The following is a 21,420-nucleotide window of genomic DNA, read 5'->3' as shown; positions in this document are numbered from 1 at the left end:
CCAGCGATATCACAGAAGACTTATAGAACCGGCAGCTGGATCACATGAACAGTTTCTCGTTCCCACAATGAAGTATTCTAACTGTACTCAGGGATTTAAGAGAATCTGGGATGTATGTCATGTATACACATTTTATCCCGTCATACGCTGCTACTACAGCCTGACATATGGGAAGTATTGGTCCTAATTTTTCTCTATTTTGTGCGATCACCGAGGACTTCTTAATATTTCTACAAAAAAAATAATAAAAATGCCAGAGAGACGCTGCGGTGTGTAAAAATGAGACACTGCAGTTTACAAGCAACAAGCCCTTCTCACATTGTTAGTCTCCAATCTAACTGATCTAATCAATGACACCAAAGCACTGGGGATTCTAGGACCGCCTCCCCAAGCCTTTCCACTGATTCTCATTGGAAGCTGGGCTCGGAGGCAGGTTCCGTTTCTCAGAACGGATTGGCTGGTAGGGAATCAGTATCAATGTTTAAGCAGCGGCGTGAGGTGAATAGAGTCAGTCGGCAAGAGGCACTGGGAGAGAGCGATGGGGCTGGGAACCCAGCGAATGCTGCAGTAAGGGAGGGGGAGATATACGAGACAGTGTTCCAACTGTTGAATTTTCGCAAATCTCCACTTACCTACGGACGGCGTGTAATGTGGATCTGTTTTCTCTGAAATCGACATTTCTTTTGCATACGGTATGGTTAACGCTGGGCTAAAGCCTGTTTGAAAGGTGCCACCGAGAGAAGAATTTTTAAAAATCCCTCTACAACAGACCGCAGAATTAACTGTGCACAGAGGCTCCGGATTCAAATAGAGGAGAAAAAACAGTACAGAACTGAGACTTGGAACTAGAACTGTGAACAATTCCATGGGAACCCGTGCTTTCCCCCCCGCTAATGTGCAAGATCTCTGGGTGTTTCACACATAACACTGAGGAAAGGTGGCTAAAACACTCAGCAAAGCAGGAGACAGACGCGCCTCTGTGCCCGTGAGTGGATAACAGCCTTGTTTTCCTGATCCTCAGTCTCCCGGAGAAAGAGGTATAGTAAAAGTGCAGCTGGATTCGACACCCTCCTCTTTCTTCCCCTCTCTTTTTCCTCCAAAACATGAATCTGATTTTTCTGTCTATAGCGTGAGTCAGAGAAGCGTTAGGAGGAAGCTGCAACTAATGTCTGTGAAGGGAGGAACATGAGGCGATAGTGAATGTGATTTGTTCCGCTGGATCTGACTCATCCAGCAGATTGAAACACCTGCATTTCTGGATGTGTCAATCATTTCTTTTCGGCAGTTAAAAGAACCTGAAATAAAATTGTACCCCCTCCCCGATATATACCTATACATAATATCACTGGGGACTGTAAATCATCCCGGGTGAACGCATCTGGCATTGCGGCCGCTCTCCTCCCGTACACCAAGATGCCCAGAAAGACTATTACAGCTTGAAAAGACTGCAAAATGCATCCCACCAAACACTGAATTGCATTTGTTTTATTCTAAAAGAATTGTCGATCAAAATATTTGCCTCTTTTTATTCATCGCTAAGATTCCCTCTCCCCTAAATGAAGAGGACTAGGAGGCAGTGTCATTGGAAGGAGATGCTGAATAGAAAGAAAAGAGGGGCACTTGACAGCTCAGCCTTGTGAATGCAGAGACTGTTTCCCTTTTAGCGAGAGACTAAGAGTGTGTGTGTGTGGTGGGTTGCTTTTATTTATTTTTTTCTCTCTCGCTCCCTTTTCTTAATCTGTGCGTCCAGCCATGGGTTGCCTGTTGATTTCCTCTCGACTGGAGAGAAAAGCAAACTGGAATTAAACTGCATCGAGAAAAGTGCTGCTCCACAGACACACACACGCAGTGTGTGAGAGAGGATGTGGTGGTGGCGGCGGCTACTGGCCTGTCTTAAAGCAACCCATGTGTGCATTTGATTGAGCAGAGCCTGTGATTTTTAAAAAACACATCTATCGCTAGTGATGACGAGCAGCTGGTGGGTTTCTTAATCTCCCCCCTCCCCTGAGAAAGAGAGGGAGGCTGGTGGCGCGGGGAGAGAAAGGAAGGGAAACTACAAATCCGGACACTAGTTTTCACACTGCAATTTCCCTTCCCTCTTTTTGTTGTTCGGAAAGGAAAGAGTGAGCGTGGAGGAGCCGGCGAGAGGGAAATACCGATGGCAGCGAGATGCAGTTCTCCGCCGCAAGCAATGCAAGATTAGATCTCTAAATGCAGCAAAACACTCCCTGAAAACCAACAACCCCGCGGTGCAATCAGACATTTCACTGCCTTTCACTGCACACGGAGCGGGCTTCTACACAGGCGAGAGACTCTTTTTACTTCCCCCCACCCCTTCAGTCTCTTTTCCCCCTCCTACCCACCCTCTACTCCATCAGTCGCATCACAAGCAATGAGTGGCAAATAAGCGTTTTCTGTTTACGGTCCTGCTTTCCCAACGGCCACCTCCTTTTTCTACATTTTTTTTTTAAAATTTTGGACTGATCGGGAGAGCCACCACCTCCGATCCCTTTTTTATATATGCTTGGTAAGCCGGCGGATATTTAAAAAACAACACCACCACAACATAAAGCCACCGTTCGGATCCGTTTAAAGAAGAAGCTTTATTTTTTTTAAAAAAAATTTTTATTCTTCACCTCCTCCAAGCTGAAGTTGGCCAGCCCAAGTAACTGTGCGGGGATTTGTGTGGCCGCAGAAGCGCTTGATTTCAGGCTGCCGAGGCTGCTTTTCTCTCGCTCTGCCGCCCCTCCCTGCGAGCTACATGCTCCATTTGCTGCCCCGCATCCTGTGTCTCTGCAGATGCGTGAGAGCAACAGGTTCAGCAACTTAAAATAGAGGGGTGGGGAGCAGCCAAGCCGGGCGAGGCAAGAAGGCGGCGGCGGAGGAGGAGGAAAAAAAGGGGGCAGAGGGGGCCACCCGGGTGCTGCGGCAGCTGCCCCCCGCCCCTGGCTCGGGGATGTACCTTTCCATTTGTTGCTTCTTCTTCTGCTGGGCTCCCGCCCTGACGCTGAAGAACCTGAATTACTCGGTGCCGGAGGAGCAGGGGGCGGGCACGGTGATCGGGAACATCGGCAGGGATGCCCGGCTGCAAGCGGGGGCGGGCGGGCTGCTGCCGCCGCCGCCGCCGGCCGAGCGGGGCGGCGGCCGCGGAGCCAAGTCGACGTTCCGCGTGCTGGAGAACTCGGCGCCGCACCTGCTGGACGTGGACGGCGAGAGCGGGCTGCTCTACACCAAGCAGCGCATCGACCGCGAGGCGCTCTGCCGGCGCAGCGCCAAGTGCCAGCTCTCGCTCGAGGTCTTCGCCAACGACCAGGAGATCTGCATGATCAAAGTGGAGATCCAGGACCTGAACGACAACGCGCCCGCCTTCCCCTCCGACCAGGTGGACATGGACATCTCGGAGAACGCGGCGCCCGGCACGCGCTTCCCGCTCACCAGCGCCCACGACCCCGACGCCGGCGACAACGGGCTGCGCACCTACCTGCTCACCCGCGACGACTACGGCCTCTTCTCGCTCGACGTCAAGGCGCGGGGCGACGGCACCAAGTTCCCCGAGCTGGTGATCCAGAAGCCGCTGGACCGCGAGGAGCAGAGCCACCACACGCTGGTGCTGACGGCGCTGGACGGCGGCGACCCGCCCCGCTCGGGCACGGTGCAGCTCAACGTGCGCCTCATCGACTCCAACGACAACAGCCCCGTCTTCGAGGCGGCCTCCTACGTGGTGGAGCTGCCCGAGAACGCGCCGCTGGGCACCGCCGTCATCGACCTCAACGCCACCGACGCCGACGAGGGCACCAACGGCGAGGTGCTCTACTCCTTCAGCGGCTACGCGCCCGAGCGCGTGCGCGACCTCTTCAGCATCGACCCGCAGAGCGGCCTCATCCGCGTCAAGGGCAACCTGGACTACGAGGAGAGCGGCCTCATCGAGATCGACGTGCAGGCCCGCGACCTGGGGCCCAACCCCATCCCCGCCCACTGCAAGGTCACCGTGCGCCTCATCGACCGCAACGACAACGCGCCCGCCATCGGTTTCGTCTCCGTCCGCCAGGGGGCGCTCAGTGAGGCCGCCCCGCCGGGCACCGTCATCGCCCTGGTGCGGGTCACCGACCGCGACTCCGGCAAGAACGGGCAACTGCAGTGCCGGGTACTGGGGGGCGGTGGGGCTGGCGCAGTGCCCTTCGCTCTGGAGGAGAACTACGACAACTTCTACACGGTGGTGACCGACCGGCCGCTGGACCGCGAGGCGCAGGACGAGTACAATGTCACCATCCTGGCCCGGGACGGGGGCAATCCCCCGCTCAACTCCACCAAATCCTTCTCTGTGCGGATCCTGGACGAAAACGACAACCCACCCCGCTTCAGCAAGAGCCTCTATGTCCTGCAGGTGCCTGAGAACAACATCCCTGGGGAGTACCTGGGCTCTGTGCTGGCCCAGGATCCAGACCTGGGCCAGAATGGGACTGTGTCCTACTCCATCCTGCCCGGGCATGTGGGCGATGTCTCCATCTACACCTACGTCTCCGTCAACCCCACCAACGGCGCCATCTATGCCCTGCGGAGCTTCAACTATGAGCAAACCAAGCACTTTGAGTTCCGCGTGCTGGCCAAGGACTCGGGCTCGCCCCACCGCGAGAGCAATGCCACTGTGCGCGTTACAGTGCTCGACGTCAACGATAACGCACCCCTCATTGTCCTGCCTGCCCTCATCAATGACACGGCGGAGCTACAGGTGCCACGCAATGCTGGTGTGGGCTACCCCGTGGGCACTGTGCATGCCCTGGACAGTGACTTTGGGGAAAGTGGGCGCCTAACATACGAGATCGTTGAAGGCAATGAGGAGCACCTCTTTGAGATGGACCCCACAAGTGGTGAGATACGTACTTTGCACCCATACTGGGAAGAACTCAGTCCTGTGGCTGAATTGGTAGTCAAAGTCAGTGACCATGGCAAACCAAGCCTCTCAGCCGTGGCCAAGCTGATTGTCAGGGCCTTGGCTGGACCTCTGCCTGAAGCTGGTGAGCCACAGGTGAATGGAGAGCAACACCGGCGACCACACTGGGACCTATCGCTGCCCTTGATTGTGACCTTGAGTACTGTCTCCATCATTCTACTAGCTGCCATGATCACCATTGCTGTGAAGTGCAAGCGGGAGAACAAGGAGATTCGCACCTACAACTGCCGCATTGCTGAGTACAGCCATCCCCAGCTGGGAGGAGGGGGTGTTAGCGGTGGGGGAGGAGCAGGAGGAGGCAGTGGTGGGGGCAAGGGCAAGAAGAAGAAGATCAGCAAGAATGACATCATGCTGGTGCCCAGTGAGGGTGAGGATAGCAGAGGCCCCCTCAATGTCATGAACGTAGTGAGCAGCCCATCATTGGCCACCTCACCCATGTACTTTGACTACCAGACCCGCCTGCCCCTCAGCTCACCCAGGTCTGAGGTGATGTATCTGAAACCTGCCTCCAACAACCTGACTGTGCCCCAGGGACATGTGGGCTGCCACACCAGCTTCACAGGGCAAGGGACTAACGCCAACGAGGCTCCCCCGAGCCGGATGTCCATAATTCAGGTAGGAGACTTTTAGAATAACCTGGACCTCACTTTAGACCTTGGTTTAAACTTTACATTTTGTCTGCAGTGAAACCTGCTGTAAGGCACCAACAAAAATTAGTCACTTCAGACAGGTGGACTTATTGAAATAAAGGTGATGCAGACTATACTTGAGGGATCTGATTCTGTTCTCATGCTGGTGTCTCCAGTGTAAATCAAAAGTTATTCCACTGACATTAATGGAATCACCACTAGGGTAACGTTGGTGTACGTGAGAACACAGTTGAGCCTAAAACTTTGGGGGTAGTCTCCTAAAATGGAAATTGCCTAATAAAGGTGAGAGAGACCAGGATGGTGAGGTACACATTGGACCAGCTTCTGTGGGTGAAGAAGACAGTCCTTCAAGCTACACAGAACTCCTCTTCAAGTCCGGGAATGGCAAACTCACCCACCTTGTCTCTCTCATAACCTGGGACCAACATGGCTACAGCACTGCAAACAATTAATAAAGGTGGTCTCTTCCACAGGTTTCACTGTACTTTTGTTTGGGGTACAGATGGGGTGGGGATATTTGAAGAAGTTATGTCTGCTGCTGTAACCAACAGGACATGGCAGAAAATGTACACAATAAGGACACATATTTCCCCTCTGAGGAAATCTGTTACAATAGTGTATATAGCCTTCCAATCCTGTATGTAATATGAGCTATTTCCAAGATGTATGCTTTTTATTTTTTTAATTTCTTTTTTTTAGAACATATATGCATATATTTTTATCTTTGACACAGAACAGTATAATTTGAGGCCCCATTAATTATTTTTCTTCCCTTAAAACAATACAACTTTCAGTCTTGGAAAGTTGTCTTAACTAGATTAAAATGTATGGTATACTTCCTCCCCCCCCCCCCCCCCACAGGGTTAACAAAACTCAAATCCTATTGTGTAACAACAGATTTCCAGTAGCCTGAATCAGTATTGATTATTGCTTTATAATGAAAGACTTACATGTTGGTTTTTTTTTTAAATCAAAGCTCATTTAAAAAAATAGAGTAGTGGGCCACATTCTGCCTTCAGTATCACCCATCACCCCATTAACTTTTATGATGACAGAATTTGGGACCATGGATTGAGTTCAATATTTAATTACAAGAACAACTTAGTAGGTTGTGTGTAGTTTAAAGTTCAAACATAGAAGGAGTATTCAGAAGAAGTGTGTTTGTACCATGAAACTGAAAGAAGAATCTGGCCCTAATTGATCTAATTTAAAGTATTCTTTGATTACTATGGCTTAATGTTCAAATGTTACAGGTATGCTCCAAAGCGACTTTAAAAGTTTTCATTGAACGCAGGCTCTGCGTAATGATTATTAAATATATCTGAAGTGTCATATCTGTTTTGGCCTGTGGTTCTCCTAATATGCTGTTCTGAGTCATATCGGAATGAGCTGACTGTATCAAAAGTGACACAGACTCATTTTGTGTTACCAACTAATGAGAAAAAGTTTCACTGTAGACACTTGATATATCAAAAGGAAATTCATAATGCATTTGAGACTTCAAATGATGCAGTTTTGTGAACACTAAATTTACTAGTTTTCAGTGGCATCTAATAGTCTCAAGAGAGGTAGCCAATAATTGATCCATTCTGGTTGTATGTTTTAATAACTTCAGAAAAATGCCTTGTGTCCAAGGTCACTGTGAACTATTTTTCATCCAACTATTGAGTTGTGTAACAGAAAGGAATTCATTTTCTACTTAACATGAATTTGTGTTGCTATCAATTAGGTGGCTGAGTATTCTTTAAAATATGAAATGGAGTTTAACAAAAAGTGACACTTCAGGAAGATTATTAGTTTAGGGCAACACCAAAAATAATTTTGTTTATAATTCCTATTTTGAAAGACAAATAACTTTCAGTGGTTCTTGTTTAAGTTATGTAATTTCTTTTACTGTAAAGTGAAGTGGTCAGAATACAGAACTATTTTCTCCCAAGTGATGAGTGTAATAATTACTAAAACAGAAAATTATATTCTCTTGCAATCATGTAATAGCTATATAAAGCAGTTAATACATGTATTAATGCTACTGAATAGTAAAGATTCAACTGTAGTGTAAAAAATCCCAGTCATAAATATTCCTTTTTGCAGTGTTCACTGTATAATATCAATCATGATTCTTCTTGAGATTAATATAAAACTGAAAGAGAAATTTCCTCCCTTAAAAAAGGTGTGTGTTGTGGTTTCTGTGAAAGTTTTGTTGTGATGACTGTGGAAAATCTTAACCCTAATTCCTGATAGCATGAACCCTAATACCTAATATGTAACTTTCTGTTTTCCTGAATATCTGTACACATTGTTTTGGAGCATGGTGGTACGGCTAGTGGGTTAAAAACACTCATTTATGGAAAGCTGTATCAAATTTAGTTTAGGTCACAAGTGGACTTAAATTAATTACTCACTACATAAACATAAACAGCATATTTGTTTTAACTTAGTTGTGGCACCCTGTTCTGAATATGCCCACATTTACAGTATCAGGGGTTTGCGTTAGCAGAACTACGTGGGGGGAAAATGCATGTCTCCACCACAGTTAGATACAGAACTTACATGCCACAAAAATGGAATTTTATATTATCTTGCCTTCTTTCTCTTCCCATTTTCAAATTAGGTATTATATATCAACTCTGCATTTAAGATCAGAAAGTACATGCTTCTTTGTGTCTGATTCTGGACTCATTAAAGCTCTCGTTGGAGTCAGTGGAAGTTTTTCATGAGTTCAGGATCAGGCTTTCTATCTGGATCCAATGGATCCTAATTCACTGATATAAAACCTACTTCTAGGTAAATAACCTATGCTGAGGAAGCAAAAGAGGAAACCAGTAAAAAGAAGAGAGTCTCCAAATATCTGGGTTATTGTCCATTTTCATTAACTAATGAAAAATGCAGAATTTGCTCATTGCCAGGTGAAAGCTAAGCTATTTTGTAAGTATTTTCTCCAGTGAATATTCAGTTTAGTTTTTTCATATATATGTATAATGGAACAATATTAATCTCTTACTTTCTCACTTACACAATCAAACAGCTCTCTTTCTGTTTCTCAGAAAGGATTTCATGACAGCTCTCTAGTGAGGTTCTGCTCAGATTTTGTATATTTAAAAATGCACTACATTACATAATATTAACTAGTACACTAACAAATATTATAAATAATTAAATCAATATTACAGCTGTCTAATCATTAAGGGCCAGATTTTCCCATTCTTACCTTTTTATTGTGGATTTCCTCCCAGACTGAAGTCAATAGGTCAGAATCAAATGTAATATCTTTATTCATGTGCATAGCATCTTATCTCACTTGTAGATCCATCCAATGTAATGGATACCTGGAGAAAATTGATACTTATAGTGTGGCTATGGTTAATTAGAACCTGGCCCAATAAGAATAGCTGCTAAGTAAATACTGCTCAGTTTGAATGAGGTGGTACAGTCTTTTCCCAAATTAAACACATTCTGCAATGCTTTAGTTTTATGTTTTAACTGTCCATTTGCTCACTAATTTGTGAGTAAATTTCAGTAGTTTGCGATAGGAGAATAAGTAGCTAGAGTGAATTAGTGGGATTTTGTACAATCATAATGCAAATCTTTAAATTTCCTGTATTAGGTACATGTAAAATGTTGGATGGCTATGCAGGGCACTGAGAACTCAGCCCCAATTGATTTCTTTAAGAGTTGCAGGTGTTCAGCAACTCTGAAAATCAGGCCATTTATATTCTATAGATTAATTAGTTGATAGGATGACATATAGAGACTATTATTTTACCAGGCATAGTTAGGACACCTACTCTACACAAATACATCTTACACAGTTATTTAACAAGTCTGCCAGCACATTGTATCTATCCTAAAGGAATAATGGTTTTAAAGAATAATTTAGCTTAAATCTATTTAGACATACATGCGATGGCAGGTGTTTATAAAAACACAATTTATTTACAAAACCAAAATTGTAAATGGTTCATATAGAGGACAAAAGGTATACATTTCATGGACATATTAGCTCAAACTTCCATCCAAGCCCTTCATTGTGTAACAGACGGGATTTTTCTTGGTATTCTACAAGTACATATGTTCATGTTCAGCCCTATCAAAAACTTCTGTAGTTAAGTGTGTAAGCAATTCATGCTAGCAGGAAACAGGCAAACAGTATGGCTGGCAAACAAGCCACAATTTCTTTTTCTTCAAGTTTCCAGTAGATGAAAGAGTGGATGTATAAAGGGAAACCCGCAGAAATAGGTTCTTTAAAGTGACATGACAGTAGTACAGAAAACTATCTACATATGCAAGGAGTGTTGATGATCATAGAGAATATTTATTATTATACTTGTGATGCAGTATGGAGAGATTTGTAAATATATCAAGTGAGACAGAATGGGGAAACTGTGGTCACAGAATTTATTGTACAGACAAAAAGAGGAAGAAGAAGAAGAAAAGAAAAAGACCATTTTACAAGAAAGAATCAAGCTGGGAATTGTTACAGTTGCTGAAGTAGACAATCCTATAACATTTTAGGATAAACTGCAGATCATTCTTAATACTTCCAGGCACCTGATGTTTACGATGTGTCAACAGATTATTGTCAAGTCCCAGTGCAACATCATCACCAGGTGTCTAGTAGTATCTGAGAAGATACAGACTTCAAGGGAGAAAAAACCCGTGAGCTATATTCATGTTGTTATATCTTCAAATATACGATTGTTCCATTGTTTGCTTTAAGGAACTTCACAGCGCATTGTTGCAGAAGGAAACATGCTGACAGTGCAATATCAGGAGAACTGAAATAATTAAAAAAACAAATTACATTTATTCACTGCATGCAGAACTCCAATCTCAAAAGGCTCACATTATGTTTGGTTTTTACATTCTTTTCAAGGGGGAATAGTTTTCAGGTTCAGAAGCTGATTTTTCTAACATAGTTAAAGTTTAGAACCTGTATTGAGAGTATGTGGGAGAAGTCAGAGGAAGTTCTGCACTGTTGCAGGCTTATAGGTTTAGACATTATATTTCCCTGACATTTGGATTTACCAATATAAGACGAACCTCTCTAGTATGGCACTTTCTAGTGTGGCAACGTCTTTGGCCCAAAATGATTTTAGTTAGACGGGTGTCCTCTTATTATGGGTGTGGCAAGTGCTTTTTTTATAAGAATAAAGGTGCCGGCGCTCTGGAGAAAATTTGTTGAGCAAAAAAGAAAAAAAAAAAGCGCTGGGGGCCCTTTAAGAGCCACAGTGCTGTGCTGGGAGCTGGAAACCCTCTCACCCCACCCCACCCATCCTGAGCAGGCTTCCAACAGGAGCTGAGCCACCCCAGGAAATCAGGTGCCGGTATGCGTGGGGGAAATCCTATTCCTTTTCTGTGGGCTGAGAAAATAGGTGACAGTATGCCGTTCTGGGCAGTACCATCACACACAAAAAACATTGGGTGTGGCTAAGTTTCCTGTGGTCCCATAAAGTTTGTTTACAGACACCAATCCTGGCTCTGTGTTCTGTGCTGTTATTTAGCTCTAATTTACTCCTAAATGTCTTTTAAGAGCACCGTAAGCTGTGGAAGCGTTGATAATACTGCTAGACAATATTGACCTTGGTAGTTCAACAAATTTTCTGGTTCAGCATCGGTTAAGTCCTGAGAATGCCGATCTAGAGCGGTTAAGCATGTAGTATTTTCTAAGACCAAATAAAAAATGACTAGATTAATATCTGATCTCATGCCAGAGCTATCTAGCTGAGAAGTATGATAATTTTTATAATGTGTATGGCTAGATTAGATCTAATGCAAAATAGTTCTATGAAATGTTTGAGATTTTAAAATATATATTACATTGGTATAATTACCCAATGCACATTTCTGGACTTGATGACCTCTTGGGGTCCCTTCCAGTTCTAGTATTCTCTGATAGCTTCTAGGTCTATTTTTCATTGTGCATTGAATTCAATGCAAGCATTGCTTGTGTAAGAAGTAGTTCAGGAATACATGTTTTCTTTATATTTTCAGTACAGTAAATATTTACTTTGTGCCCAACAGCTAAGCTACTCTGTTTGAACATTACACTCTCATAAAATACATGCACTTTAGGGCCTGATCTTGTGACCATATCCGATAGTAGTATCCACTGGGATTTTCTAATCTGGGTAGTGACTTCAGGATCAGGCATCCCTTCTTTGTTACATGTTTGTTATAGACCTTGTAGTCCTGATTCTGATCTTCCTTCCTTGTACATTTTACAGCTGGGTTACTCCATTTATTTCACTGTAGTTATGCCTGATTTATGCAGTGAGATCATTCTAAGGCCCATATTCCAACATTACAGAGCTAAACAATACAAAATAGCAGACAGAGAGAGAAAGTAAGAGTCATGAGGAGGATATATAGATGTTGGGACTATGGAAAAACAACAGTGTTTTCAAAATAAAAATCCTAGTTAACTAGTTGGTAAAGAACATCAAGGACGCAGTATGATATATTTTCTATTAGGAAAGACATATAAAGGCTGACAAATATTAGTGAAGTTAAAGTGACTAATAACAGTTGGCTCTTGCGGTCCTTATTTGGGTAAAACTATTGACTGTTACATGCTGCACAGTTATTGAAACTATACTCATTTTAGGGACCACTTTCATGAATTGTCTAATTTCAGTAGGAGTATTCAGATGCATAAGTGATTGCTATCATGAATAAGATTTGTACAACTGAGCCCTTAAACGAGTTACCTTTTGATTTAGCAATAACTTGGGCCCAGATTCTGCCACTGTTGCACTAAGTATTGTCTTATTCTGTAAACAATCCTACTGAATTCCATCAAATTTCACACCAAGAGCCTGATCTAGTTCCCATTTTAGTCAATAGCAAAACTCCCATTGACTTCAGTGATGCCAGATAAATCCTCCTGCTAAGGTACCTATGGAATATGAATAAAGGTGCCAGAATCTGGTAATTTATTTAGAACTCAAACATAAAAATCATCTGTCATAGGAGATGGGAAAAGTTACCTATATATGTATAAAATGGGAACAGCCTGTGTACAATGGTGCAGAATCTTTTCCAAATGAAGAATTTTCCTAATGAACTTTTTAAATATAATTTGAAGTCCACATTTATATTTAGAGTTGGAAATAACATTCTAACATATTAATAATTGATAATTATAATACTAAAAAGGTAAGAAATCCAAGACTCTCTTTGAATTATTCATAAAGCATATTTTTGCATTTATATGATCAAAACAAATATTTGCATTTATTTTAATCCATGTATACAATATACTATTATTGTTAAATGTGGCCAGTATAGTTCTGTAATAAACTGTCACTATATAAATTTAAAGTATTTGCAGATCTCACCTATAGATATTCACATATAGACTCAATTTTGCAGTTGTTACTCAGGCAAAAAATAATGAAAATGAATGGAGTTTTACCTGATTAAAGACTGCAAAAGTGGACCATAAATCAGTTCTTTAGAGTTTTTTACACGTGAAAAAGCACCTGTTTCTCTTTGCAGCCATTCTTTCTCCCATTCTCTGTTAATTTTTAGACACTGTGCACTTTTCCACTTTGATATTTTTTAAAAAGTGGCACTAAACATCTCTTTCCAATAATTTTGTTGCAAAAGTAAAAAATGTTGCACCAAACCCCTTTCAGGTGGTACTACAAAAATCTATGCCAGTCTGTTTCACTTGTCAGAAACTTTTACACATACCTCTAGCAGTGTTGTTTTTGGAGGCAACAAACTCTTCAAGCTTGAGGAGTGTAAGTCTATATTAGATGAAAGGAAAAACACTGGCTCTACCAATATTTTGCAACAGTTAAGAATTTCTGTGAAAGGAACTTAAACAATGATTTGTTGACCAGAGTAGAAACACAGATTCTCTTTACCTTTGCTAGTACAGAAGCTGTATTTTGGTGTCAGGAGGTCAGAAGAATATACTTTGAACATACATTTTTCCCCAGAAAGTAACTTGAGGACTTCATATTTTCAGTCATATCAGTCCTTACATTGTACAGAGGTAGTAAAATTAGTGATGAGAGGATACCAAAGAATAGGGAATGCATGAAAACTGCCTCTCATGGAAATGAAGACTCACATATACATGAAAATGCTTCATGGAGAGTCTGCCAACATTTTTTTTCTGGGGAAAGTATCATTTTCTAGTGCAGAAGAGGGAGAAACGAGTAGGTTTGGCTTACTGATAGTTCTTAAATTATGTGACTTAGTACTGCACATCACATTCTGATAATATTAAGCAGTTTGTATAAAATAATCACTATTAAGCACTATAGTCAGAAAGAGCACATTTGTACATATATGCCTTTAATTAGGCTATTAGGCAGTACTTTATATAGCCTTTGCAAACACTAATACATGTCATAGATAAATCTAAGAGGTTGCAATATAGGGTTCACGTTTTATTAAGGTTACAATGTAACCATCTATTTCTATTTCTGAATTGCTTCAACCAGTTAGTGTTTGCTGCCTTTGCAGAGGACAGTATAAAAATCAGTTCATCTTCACTTAGTTTTGGTTGGAGGACATTTCTTTTTTTCAACTCTAAAGTTAATCAGTCCAATGCTGATGTATTGTCAATTTATTGTGGTAAAGATGTTCTCTGATTACCTAAGAAAAAAGACTTTAATGACATCAATGTTGACTTGTTCTCTGATTCTGCTACAGTGTTCAATGCATGGGACTGCAGAATTCTAAGTGTAAAAAAGAGAGAATTATTAGAAGATATATGTGCAGAAATTCAGCTAAGAGGTCTGGATGGCATGTCTTATCGATTCATTGTAAGTTTTTTTCAGTGTTAGACATGTGAAATTAGTTTCAGACAGTGTTTCAGACAATGTATTGGTATATGTATGACACACTTACATTTGCTTGTTCTAGTCCTAGTGACACTATGATTACTGGTATCTGCAGTCCTTGCCCTGGAACACTTCCAGACAGTTTTATTGTATTGAAATGACTCTTACAGTTCATTGAGCATCCAGCATAACACTGCTGAATATGATTGGCGCGTTTGCATATATTTATTCAAAAAAATCAGGCAGTTAAACTGCATAATTATGGGAAAACGAATCATAACAATAAAAGACCATTTAAGTTAACAAGCTTTGTGATCAAAGGATAAATACAGGTTGGATAAATGAGACTCTAGATGTAACTAATCTACATAAATAGGCTTTGGTCTGATTAGAAGAAAGGAATACATTAAAATAATTTTAAGATATTAAAAAGCATTTTGCTTCAGTAGCTTTATAACATCTAGTTTTATTTTATCATATTTTTATTATATTTCTGTTCAATAAAAATAGCTGTGTTCAATAATAAACTACTTGTATATGTGTTTATTTCTTGCTTACCAATGTTTGCAGAGCAAATAAAATGTAAAATAGCACAAGTAAACAAAAGTAACAAATTGTGAGTTTCCATTTTATTTTGAACACATTGTGTGTCAAAAATCTTAAACAGTTTTAAAAACTTGCAATGTTTCAGATTGATTTTTAATTAAAGAAAAACATTAAAGGGAACATTTAAAGGACTATTTCTTGTTTACTGTCTTTATCAGTGAAGAGCAGCCTTTGTAGTGTTTGAAAGCTGGTGCATTAAAAATCAATTTCAAGTCTTCAAAGCTATAAACTCTTGCTTGCTTTGTAGATATATACTGTTTTTAAAACCATTCAGAACATACTTGACAATTGAATTAAAAACAAAAGGTAAATAATGGCTTCATCAAAATTTTGAAGGATTTTAATGTATTTTTAATAATAGCTAAGAAACTTTATACATAACTGACATGTTAATCACAATTTGTAGTTTTTAAATTAATAATTTGTTCCGAAAGACAATAATATTTAGTCTTTTATTCATATATTTTGTTTTCAACTTTCATTTGTGGTGCTTTTTTTTGTTTTTAATGAACATCGTGACTGAAACACAGAGCATGTCAGTCAATATCTTTACTTACTATATTTCTGCCTGGATCATTACTGATTGCTAAGCAACCACTTATGGATAGAACTGTTGTGGCTACAATTCAATAAAAACTGAGCAAGAGTACATAAAATTGCATTAGGAACTGTCAGAACTGCCAGAAGTTTAATTGCATAAAACTCCAAAGGTCATTTAATTTAGAAGAGAATTGCCATAAAATTCTAAAACACAAAGATTGTTAAGTGGTCTTTTATTGTTGTGATTTGTTTGCTAAAATACTGTAAAAGAACAAAATAGTTTTCTTACTGCACCCCAAATTCAACACTTGGGCTCTGATTCTACTTTCACAAAATTTTGATTTTTTTTTTCATGAAGTTAGTGAATTAGGAGTGGGTGCTTAATCTGATTAACTCAAAAAATGTGAAAACTAATCTAATTAGATACAAACAACTGTAGTAGTATTACAGGTTAAAAGGCCGGATTCAGAAAATACTTATTCAAGGAAGTATTTTAACACATGTGAATTAAATGGGATCCACTGAATTAAATGGGATCGCTATGTGAGAGAAGTTGCTCATGTGTAAATATATAGAAAATGCGTAATTTTTTTTATCAGCATCCCTTTCTGTGGTATCTCCCAAAACTGAATCTAAGCTACAAAAGCTGTTCAGTTCACTTTCCCTCAAACTGCATACTGCATACTGTAATACTCCATTGAGATAATCCTAGTGACTGAATATTTGATAGTTTTTGCTGTTTTGCATACACTTGTGTAATTTGATATGCTGATTTGAAGATCATAAAAACAATCCTGCTTTGATGATCATGAGCAAGATTATACAGCCACAGCTGTAAAGTACCCAGTGTGTTCTTTACTGATCTCTTCATCATTCCACTGGATCAAATGACAATAAGAATATAGTGGAATTTAGAGTGCTTTGGAAGTACTAGATTTAAAAGCTTTAAAAAATGGCAATCAAGGGAACCTTAGAAACTGTTTCAATATCTAGGCCACACTTCAAGAGAAGATGTTGTCAGTCTGTACTCTATTGCAACAAAGAAGAAAACATCAGGTTTAGAGGCAAATTCTATTGTCATGTTTTCCTGGGGCAAAAGTGTAATAAAGGAAGGGCCTCCCTTTCTATCGCATAGTTCAGGATGGGCAATAAAACAGTGGCGGTTCACTGGGGTTAGCTCCGGTGGGCCGCTGCTGCTATGTATACTGGCACGTCTGCACTAATGGATGACTGCAGCTCCCATTGACTGGGATTCTCTGCAGGTAAACACGGCCGTGCAGGGGCTAAACCTGGCAGACCGGATTTGGCCCACCAGCCAGTATTCGTCCATCCCTAGCATAGCTGTAATTACACAACTGCTTAAAATTGTGTATTCAACTATCAGCCTTCAGTAATGAGAATGATGATGAAGAGGAGGTATAAATCATGTGGAATGTGAAATGATCATCACACAATCAGTTTTATTGACAGCATTAGGTATTAAAAACACCTGGTATTAAAAAACACACAGTAATTTGCATCCCCTTAGCTTCAAGGAAAAAAGTCAACTATGTAGTAGGAAAATGGGAAAACAAAATGTTTTATGATGTTTCTTTTGAATTATAGTCCTCTTTTTGTGTAAGTCCGTAAATGTGTTCTATCTGTTTAAGCCACCTGTAATGTCTTTTCAGTCCTGGCAGACTAGAATATTGGATAGTGATAAAACTAACTGGATGGATTTGTTTTATTTTTATTCATTGACCACCAGTAAATATGAAGCTTTCTCCACAGTGTACATCTCATTAACACAATAATGTGTCTGTCCTGAAATAAAGATTTCTTGAGAAGTAAAGTAAGTAATTTTAAATGCCTTTGTGTTTCTGACTTCCAGAGCCTTGGATAGAACTTTTAAGTTCAGCTCATTTAAAAATTATAGACCAACATCTTCAGCACAAATCCTAATAATTAGTGGCTAGCTTTCCAGATCTTGACCTGCTCCATAAAGCTACTGTTTATCCTTGAATAAAGTTAAAACAAGAGAAAAATGCTACAGTTAAACAAATGCAAGCTGTAGGAATTTTGGCTGGTATTGGCAAAGATATATTATGGATTGCTTGCAGTTGTGTTAGTCTTGCTGATACCAATAAATGAAGTAATGGGTTCCCATGCTGAGTAGCAAGGGGAGGAGAGACTACATTTAAAGGAGACTTTTTGTTTTGATTTAAATTTTAAGCAATAGGTTTTCTACAGTATTTTATAATCAAGACAATTACATAGTAATTTGGGTTAGAATACATGCCCAGTTCCCCATCTCAAAACCCAATTTGTTACCACCTGTGGCTATTTCTATTAAAAAAAGAAACATAATTACTATGAGTCTCAGCAGTCTAAGAGCAAATTTTTGCAATTACAATACCTCCCTTCGGCAGATATGTGAAAATGGCAGATTAATTCCTGCCAGGGTTTGTCTGTTCTTTGTGATTTTTTAGGGTTACTAGTGATTTGGTTAAGTATACTTATTATATTGGTATTTGTTGTAATGTTGTGGTTAAAGTTATGTCAGCACTTCCATTGTAAATCTCTAGAAATAAGGCTCTATAGCACTGCCAAAAATCCTCTCCAGATCGAAACTTGACATATAAGACCTCAGGCAAGGAGTGAAAGCCTGATTCTGCTTGCATGGGAAACATATAGGAGTTTTGCTAGTAGAGTTCACTACGATAGAAACAGGATTGGGATATAGGTTATTATTTTATTCCTGATCAGATTTTAACAAAACTTAAAAAAGTGTTAGCTTTAGTACAATAGCTGAATTATTCTTAGGGTCATATAGTAACATTGATGGAATAGAGTGTGAGCTGTTGCCTTTAGGATTGCAGAAAATGTTGTTTTCAGATAGGATCTATTTTTTGTCCACAATGGCACACAGACTATCATAGTCTTTTAGAATGGTGCCACCAGGGTCAGCTCATAAAACATCCAAGTTACTCACCTGAATAGTCTTAATGAACTTTACTTACTTGAGTAAAGTTATTTGTTTGCCTAGATGTTTTCAAGATTAGGTGCTTAGGCTCATAGTCTGTAAATTGCTTTGTTCAAATTAACTCTTGCCTTCAGATTGAGCCCCGGTTGAAGTCAGTGGGCTGCACATGGGCTCATGAGTCTACCTGCAGGGAGCAGCATTGGCCTGTGTTATGGATTAGTGAGTTGTGAATATTCAGGGAGAGAAATTTAAGGAACCCTAAAATGTCCATTTTCTTCACATGCATGTGTGATTTTATTTTTTTATTATTGCTGTTGTGATTTTGGATTTTAAAGAAGAATTGTTAGTTTCACTACTCTTAACTGTGGTTTTGTGGGCATTTTTCTGACTTGGACATTGTCACAAACACAGAAAGGTTGGAATGGCTTCCTTAGAGCCTTTACAGCCCATTTAACTGAAAATCCATAGGAAAAAATAGGTTTATGCATCACACCACAATATCAATTTATTTATTAGCAAATGATTAAAACATTCATACTCTGACTCTGAATGCCTTGCCATTTAAATAATATTATAAAATCAAACCAGCAATTCAGTCAACCTACCCTCCTACCAAGCAACTGCTCATAATCAAATATTAACAGTCACATATATTGGCTTTTATATTAATCTTCCAACCCCCAGTGAAAAAAGGGGTCCAGCAGTTCTGTCCTGAAAGTTCACAAAAATCCATGCTATTTTGGAATGGGGAAAAGAGGCATTCCAGAATTCCAGGTTCATTACAGATAATGATCTCTCTCTACTTTACCAAGAGGTTCTAGCTTCACATGTCCACAACTGTGTATTGCAATCTGAGGTAAAAGTTATTTAGGGTTTTACGGGTCAAATCTATCACCTTAAAACCTATGGAAGCTCACAGAAAACCAGTGCAGCTTCCAGAACAAAGGTGTCATGTCTTATGTATAAACATATTCACTTATCAAGCTAGTTTCCACTTTCTTCACTACTTCCAATTTTATATGTAACTCTGTGTAGAATGCACTGAATATGTTAACCTTGAAATGATAAAGGCATGTAACATTGTGGGAAGATCTGCATCCATAGATGAAGGTCATACTTCTCTGGGCAGGCATAGATGGTGAAACACCTTTTTTAACCACCACTACTATAATAATGGTTCATTGGATTCAAACCTTATATTTTACAAAGTACTCATGTGAAGATAAATTTCTGTAATGATTCTAATATTTAAGGACATAAATAAAGGTAGGTTTTATGGTTTTCAGTGAAGGATTAAATAAAATGAAAGGCTGGCTATGAAAAAATCCTCTAGAGGGAAAATATTCTGAAAGCTCTTTTATAACTCTTAAAATACCAGAAGTAGTTGAAGGACACTAACTTCAAAAGAAGAAGCAACCCAAAGAACTGTGGGAAAATGCAGATATGCCTCTCTTTACTTCATAAATACCACACTAACAGGCAGGCCTAATGCCCTGCTTATTTTCATCCTCTACCCTTAATAGTATAGCTCTAAAATTGTACTATATCATAAATTTCCCCTGCAGACAAAAGCATGGATTCAGAAAACCAACACCTGTGCAGCTTTACATTTAGCAATATGATATGTTCGGAGTAGACAGGGTCTGCTCTCTGCATCAGCCACCATTCTCTATCATCACCCTCAAAAACCCACTAAACCACAGTCAAGTCTGTGTGAAAGGGCATCTGCAAGTGTGTAAGAGGAGGTAGAACATACTGTACAGGAGTTCCTTCATCCATGATTTCACTTGTTAGGAGCTGACAGTACAGGTTGAACCTCTCTAGTCCAGAACGCTCTAGTCTGGAAATAGCTGTCATTCAGAATTATTTTAGTTAGTCTAATGTCCACTTTTCATGGGTGTGGCCAAGTTCTCCACAGTCCCCTAAAGTTTGTTTACAGCCCCCAATCCTAGCTCTCAGTGTTCTGTGCTGTTATTTAGTTCTAATTTACCCCAAATGTCCTCTAACAGCCCAATAAGCATTGGAAGTGTCGATAATACTGCTACACAATATTGACCGCCTGTGGTTTGGAAAATTCTCTGGTTTGGTCCCGGGGTGCTAGACTGGAGAGGTTCAACCTGTAATATTTTTCCTGCACCTTTGCAGCTTTCTACAGTATTCAGTGTATATGTATGTGGGGATATAAATCCCTCTGTAAAGACTCAGTTTTCTTTCAGCAGAACTAAAGAGCTGATATAAAGCACATTGAAGCCAGGGGTTGGTGGAGGGATCAGTTTATTTCTGTGGGCTTTGGATGTGAATTTTGCCATTGTCTTTAGAGGGAAAAGGAACAGCCCCAGACTGTATAAACTGTGTATTAAGGTGTGTAATGTCTGTTTTTCTCCCATCAGTGTATTGTGAGTTCAGGATAGTATATCAATAAAAAGACACGTTCTGATCTACCTTCCTACCATATTACTGTTACTTTATAGATTTCCTTCCCTAGAAAACATGTTTCAGTGCTCTTAGAGAAAGGAAAGAAGTAGCAGAAAGAATAGGAGAAATTCTGAATACTTACTTGAGTGGAAATTTGAGTAAGAACTCTGAGATTTGGTTCAAAATTAGAAATAAAATGCTTAGCATTCACAAACATTGTAAAACCAGTTTGCATGATAGAAAACTGTAAGAAGATAAAATGATTGTTTTCATAATTTCAGTGCAGGGTTTGAATCAGAGGGAGAGGAATATTTTTTTAAATTATGCAAATATAATTAATAGGATAATTATCTTAATGATAACAACAACAATAATAATAATAATACATAATAATAACGGAGAATTAGACTGTATTTTTTAACTTTTAATATCCTTGCTTTTGTTAGTTTGTATGTAATTTTAATTGGTTTAACTTTCAGTGTTAACATTTAATAAGCA

General features: G+C 40.1%; 1 protein-coding gene across 10 annotated transcripts in view; it reads left to right on the top strand.

Annotated features, from left to right (window-relative positions):
* The first annotated feature begins 503 nt into the window (after positions 1-503).
* Positions 504-21,420, top strand: part of PCDH17 (protocadherin 17) — a 288,195-nt gene continuing 267,278 nt past the window's right edge. For 9 of the 10 annotated variants that reach the window (XM_075918934.1, XM_075918927.1, XM_075918933.1 and 6 more), the window contains exons 1-2: positions 504-1,037; positions 2,118-5,566. In XM_075918934.1, coding sequence (XP_075775049.1) covers positions 2,957-5,566 — 2,610 coding nt within the window. In that variant the 5' untranslated portion in view covers positions 504-1,037; positions 2,118-2,956. Of the gene's footprint in view, positions 1,691-2,117; positions 5,567-21,420 lie in introns of all 10 variants that reach the window. The other variant, XM_075918926.1, reaches the window with a different exon arrangement.

This window comes from Pelodiscus sinensis, chromosome 1 (genome assembly GCF_049634645.1).
Source record: "Pelodiscus sinensis isolate JC-2024 chromosome 1, ASM4963464v1, whole genome shotgun sequence".
Taxonomy (NCBI): domain Eukaryota; kingdom Metazoa; phylum Chordata; order Testudines; family Trionychidae; genus Pelodiscus; species Pelodiscus sinensis.
Note: the sequence above shows the minus strand (reverse complement) of the source record. Positions and strands in the feature narration are given on the sequence as shown.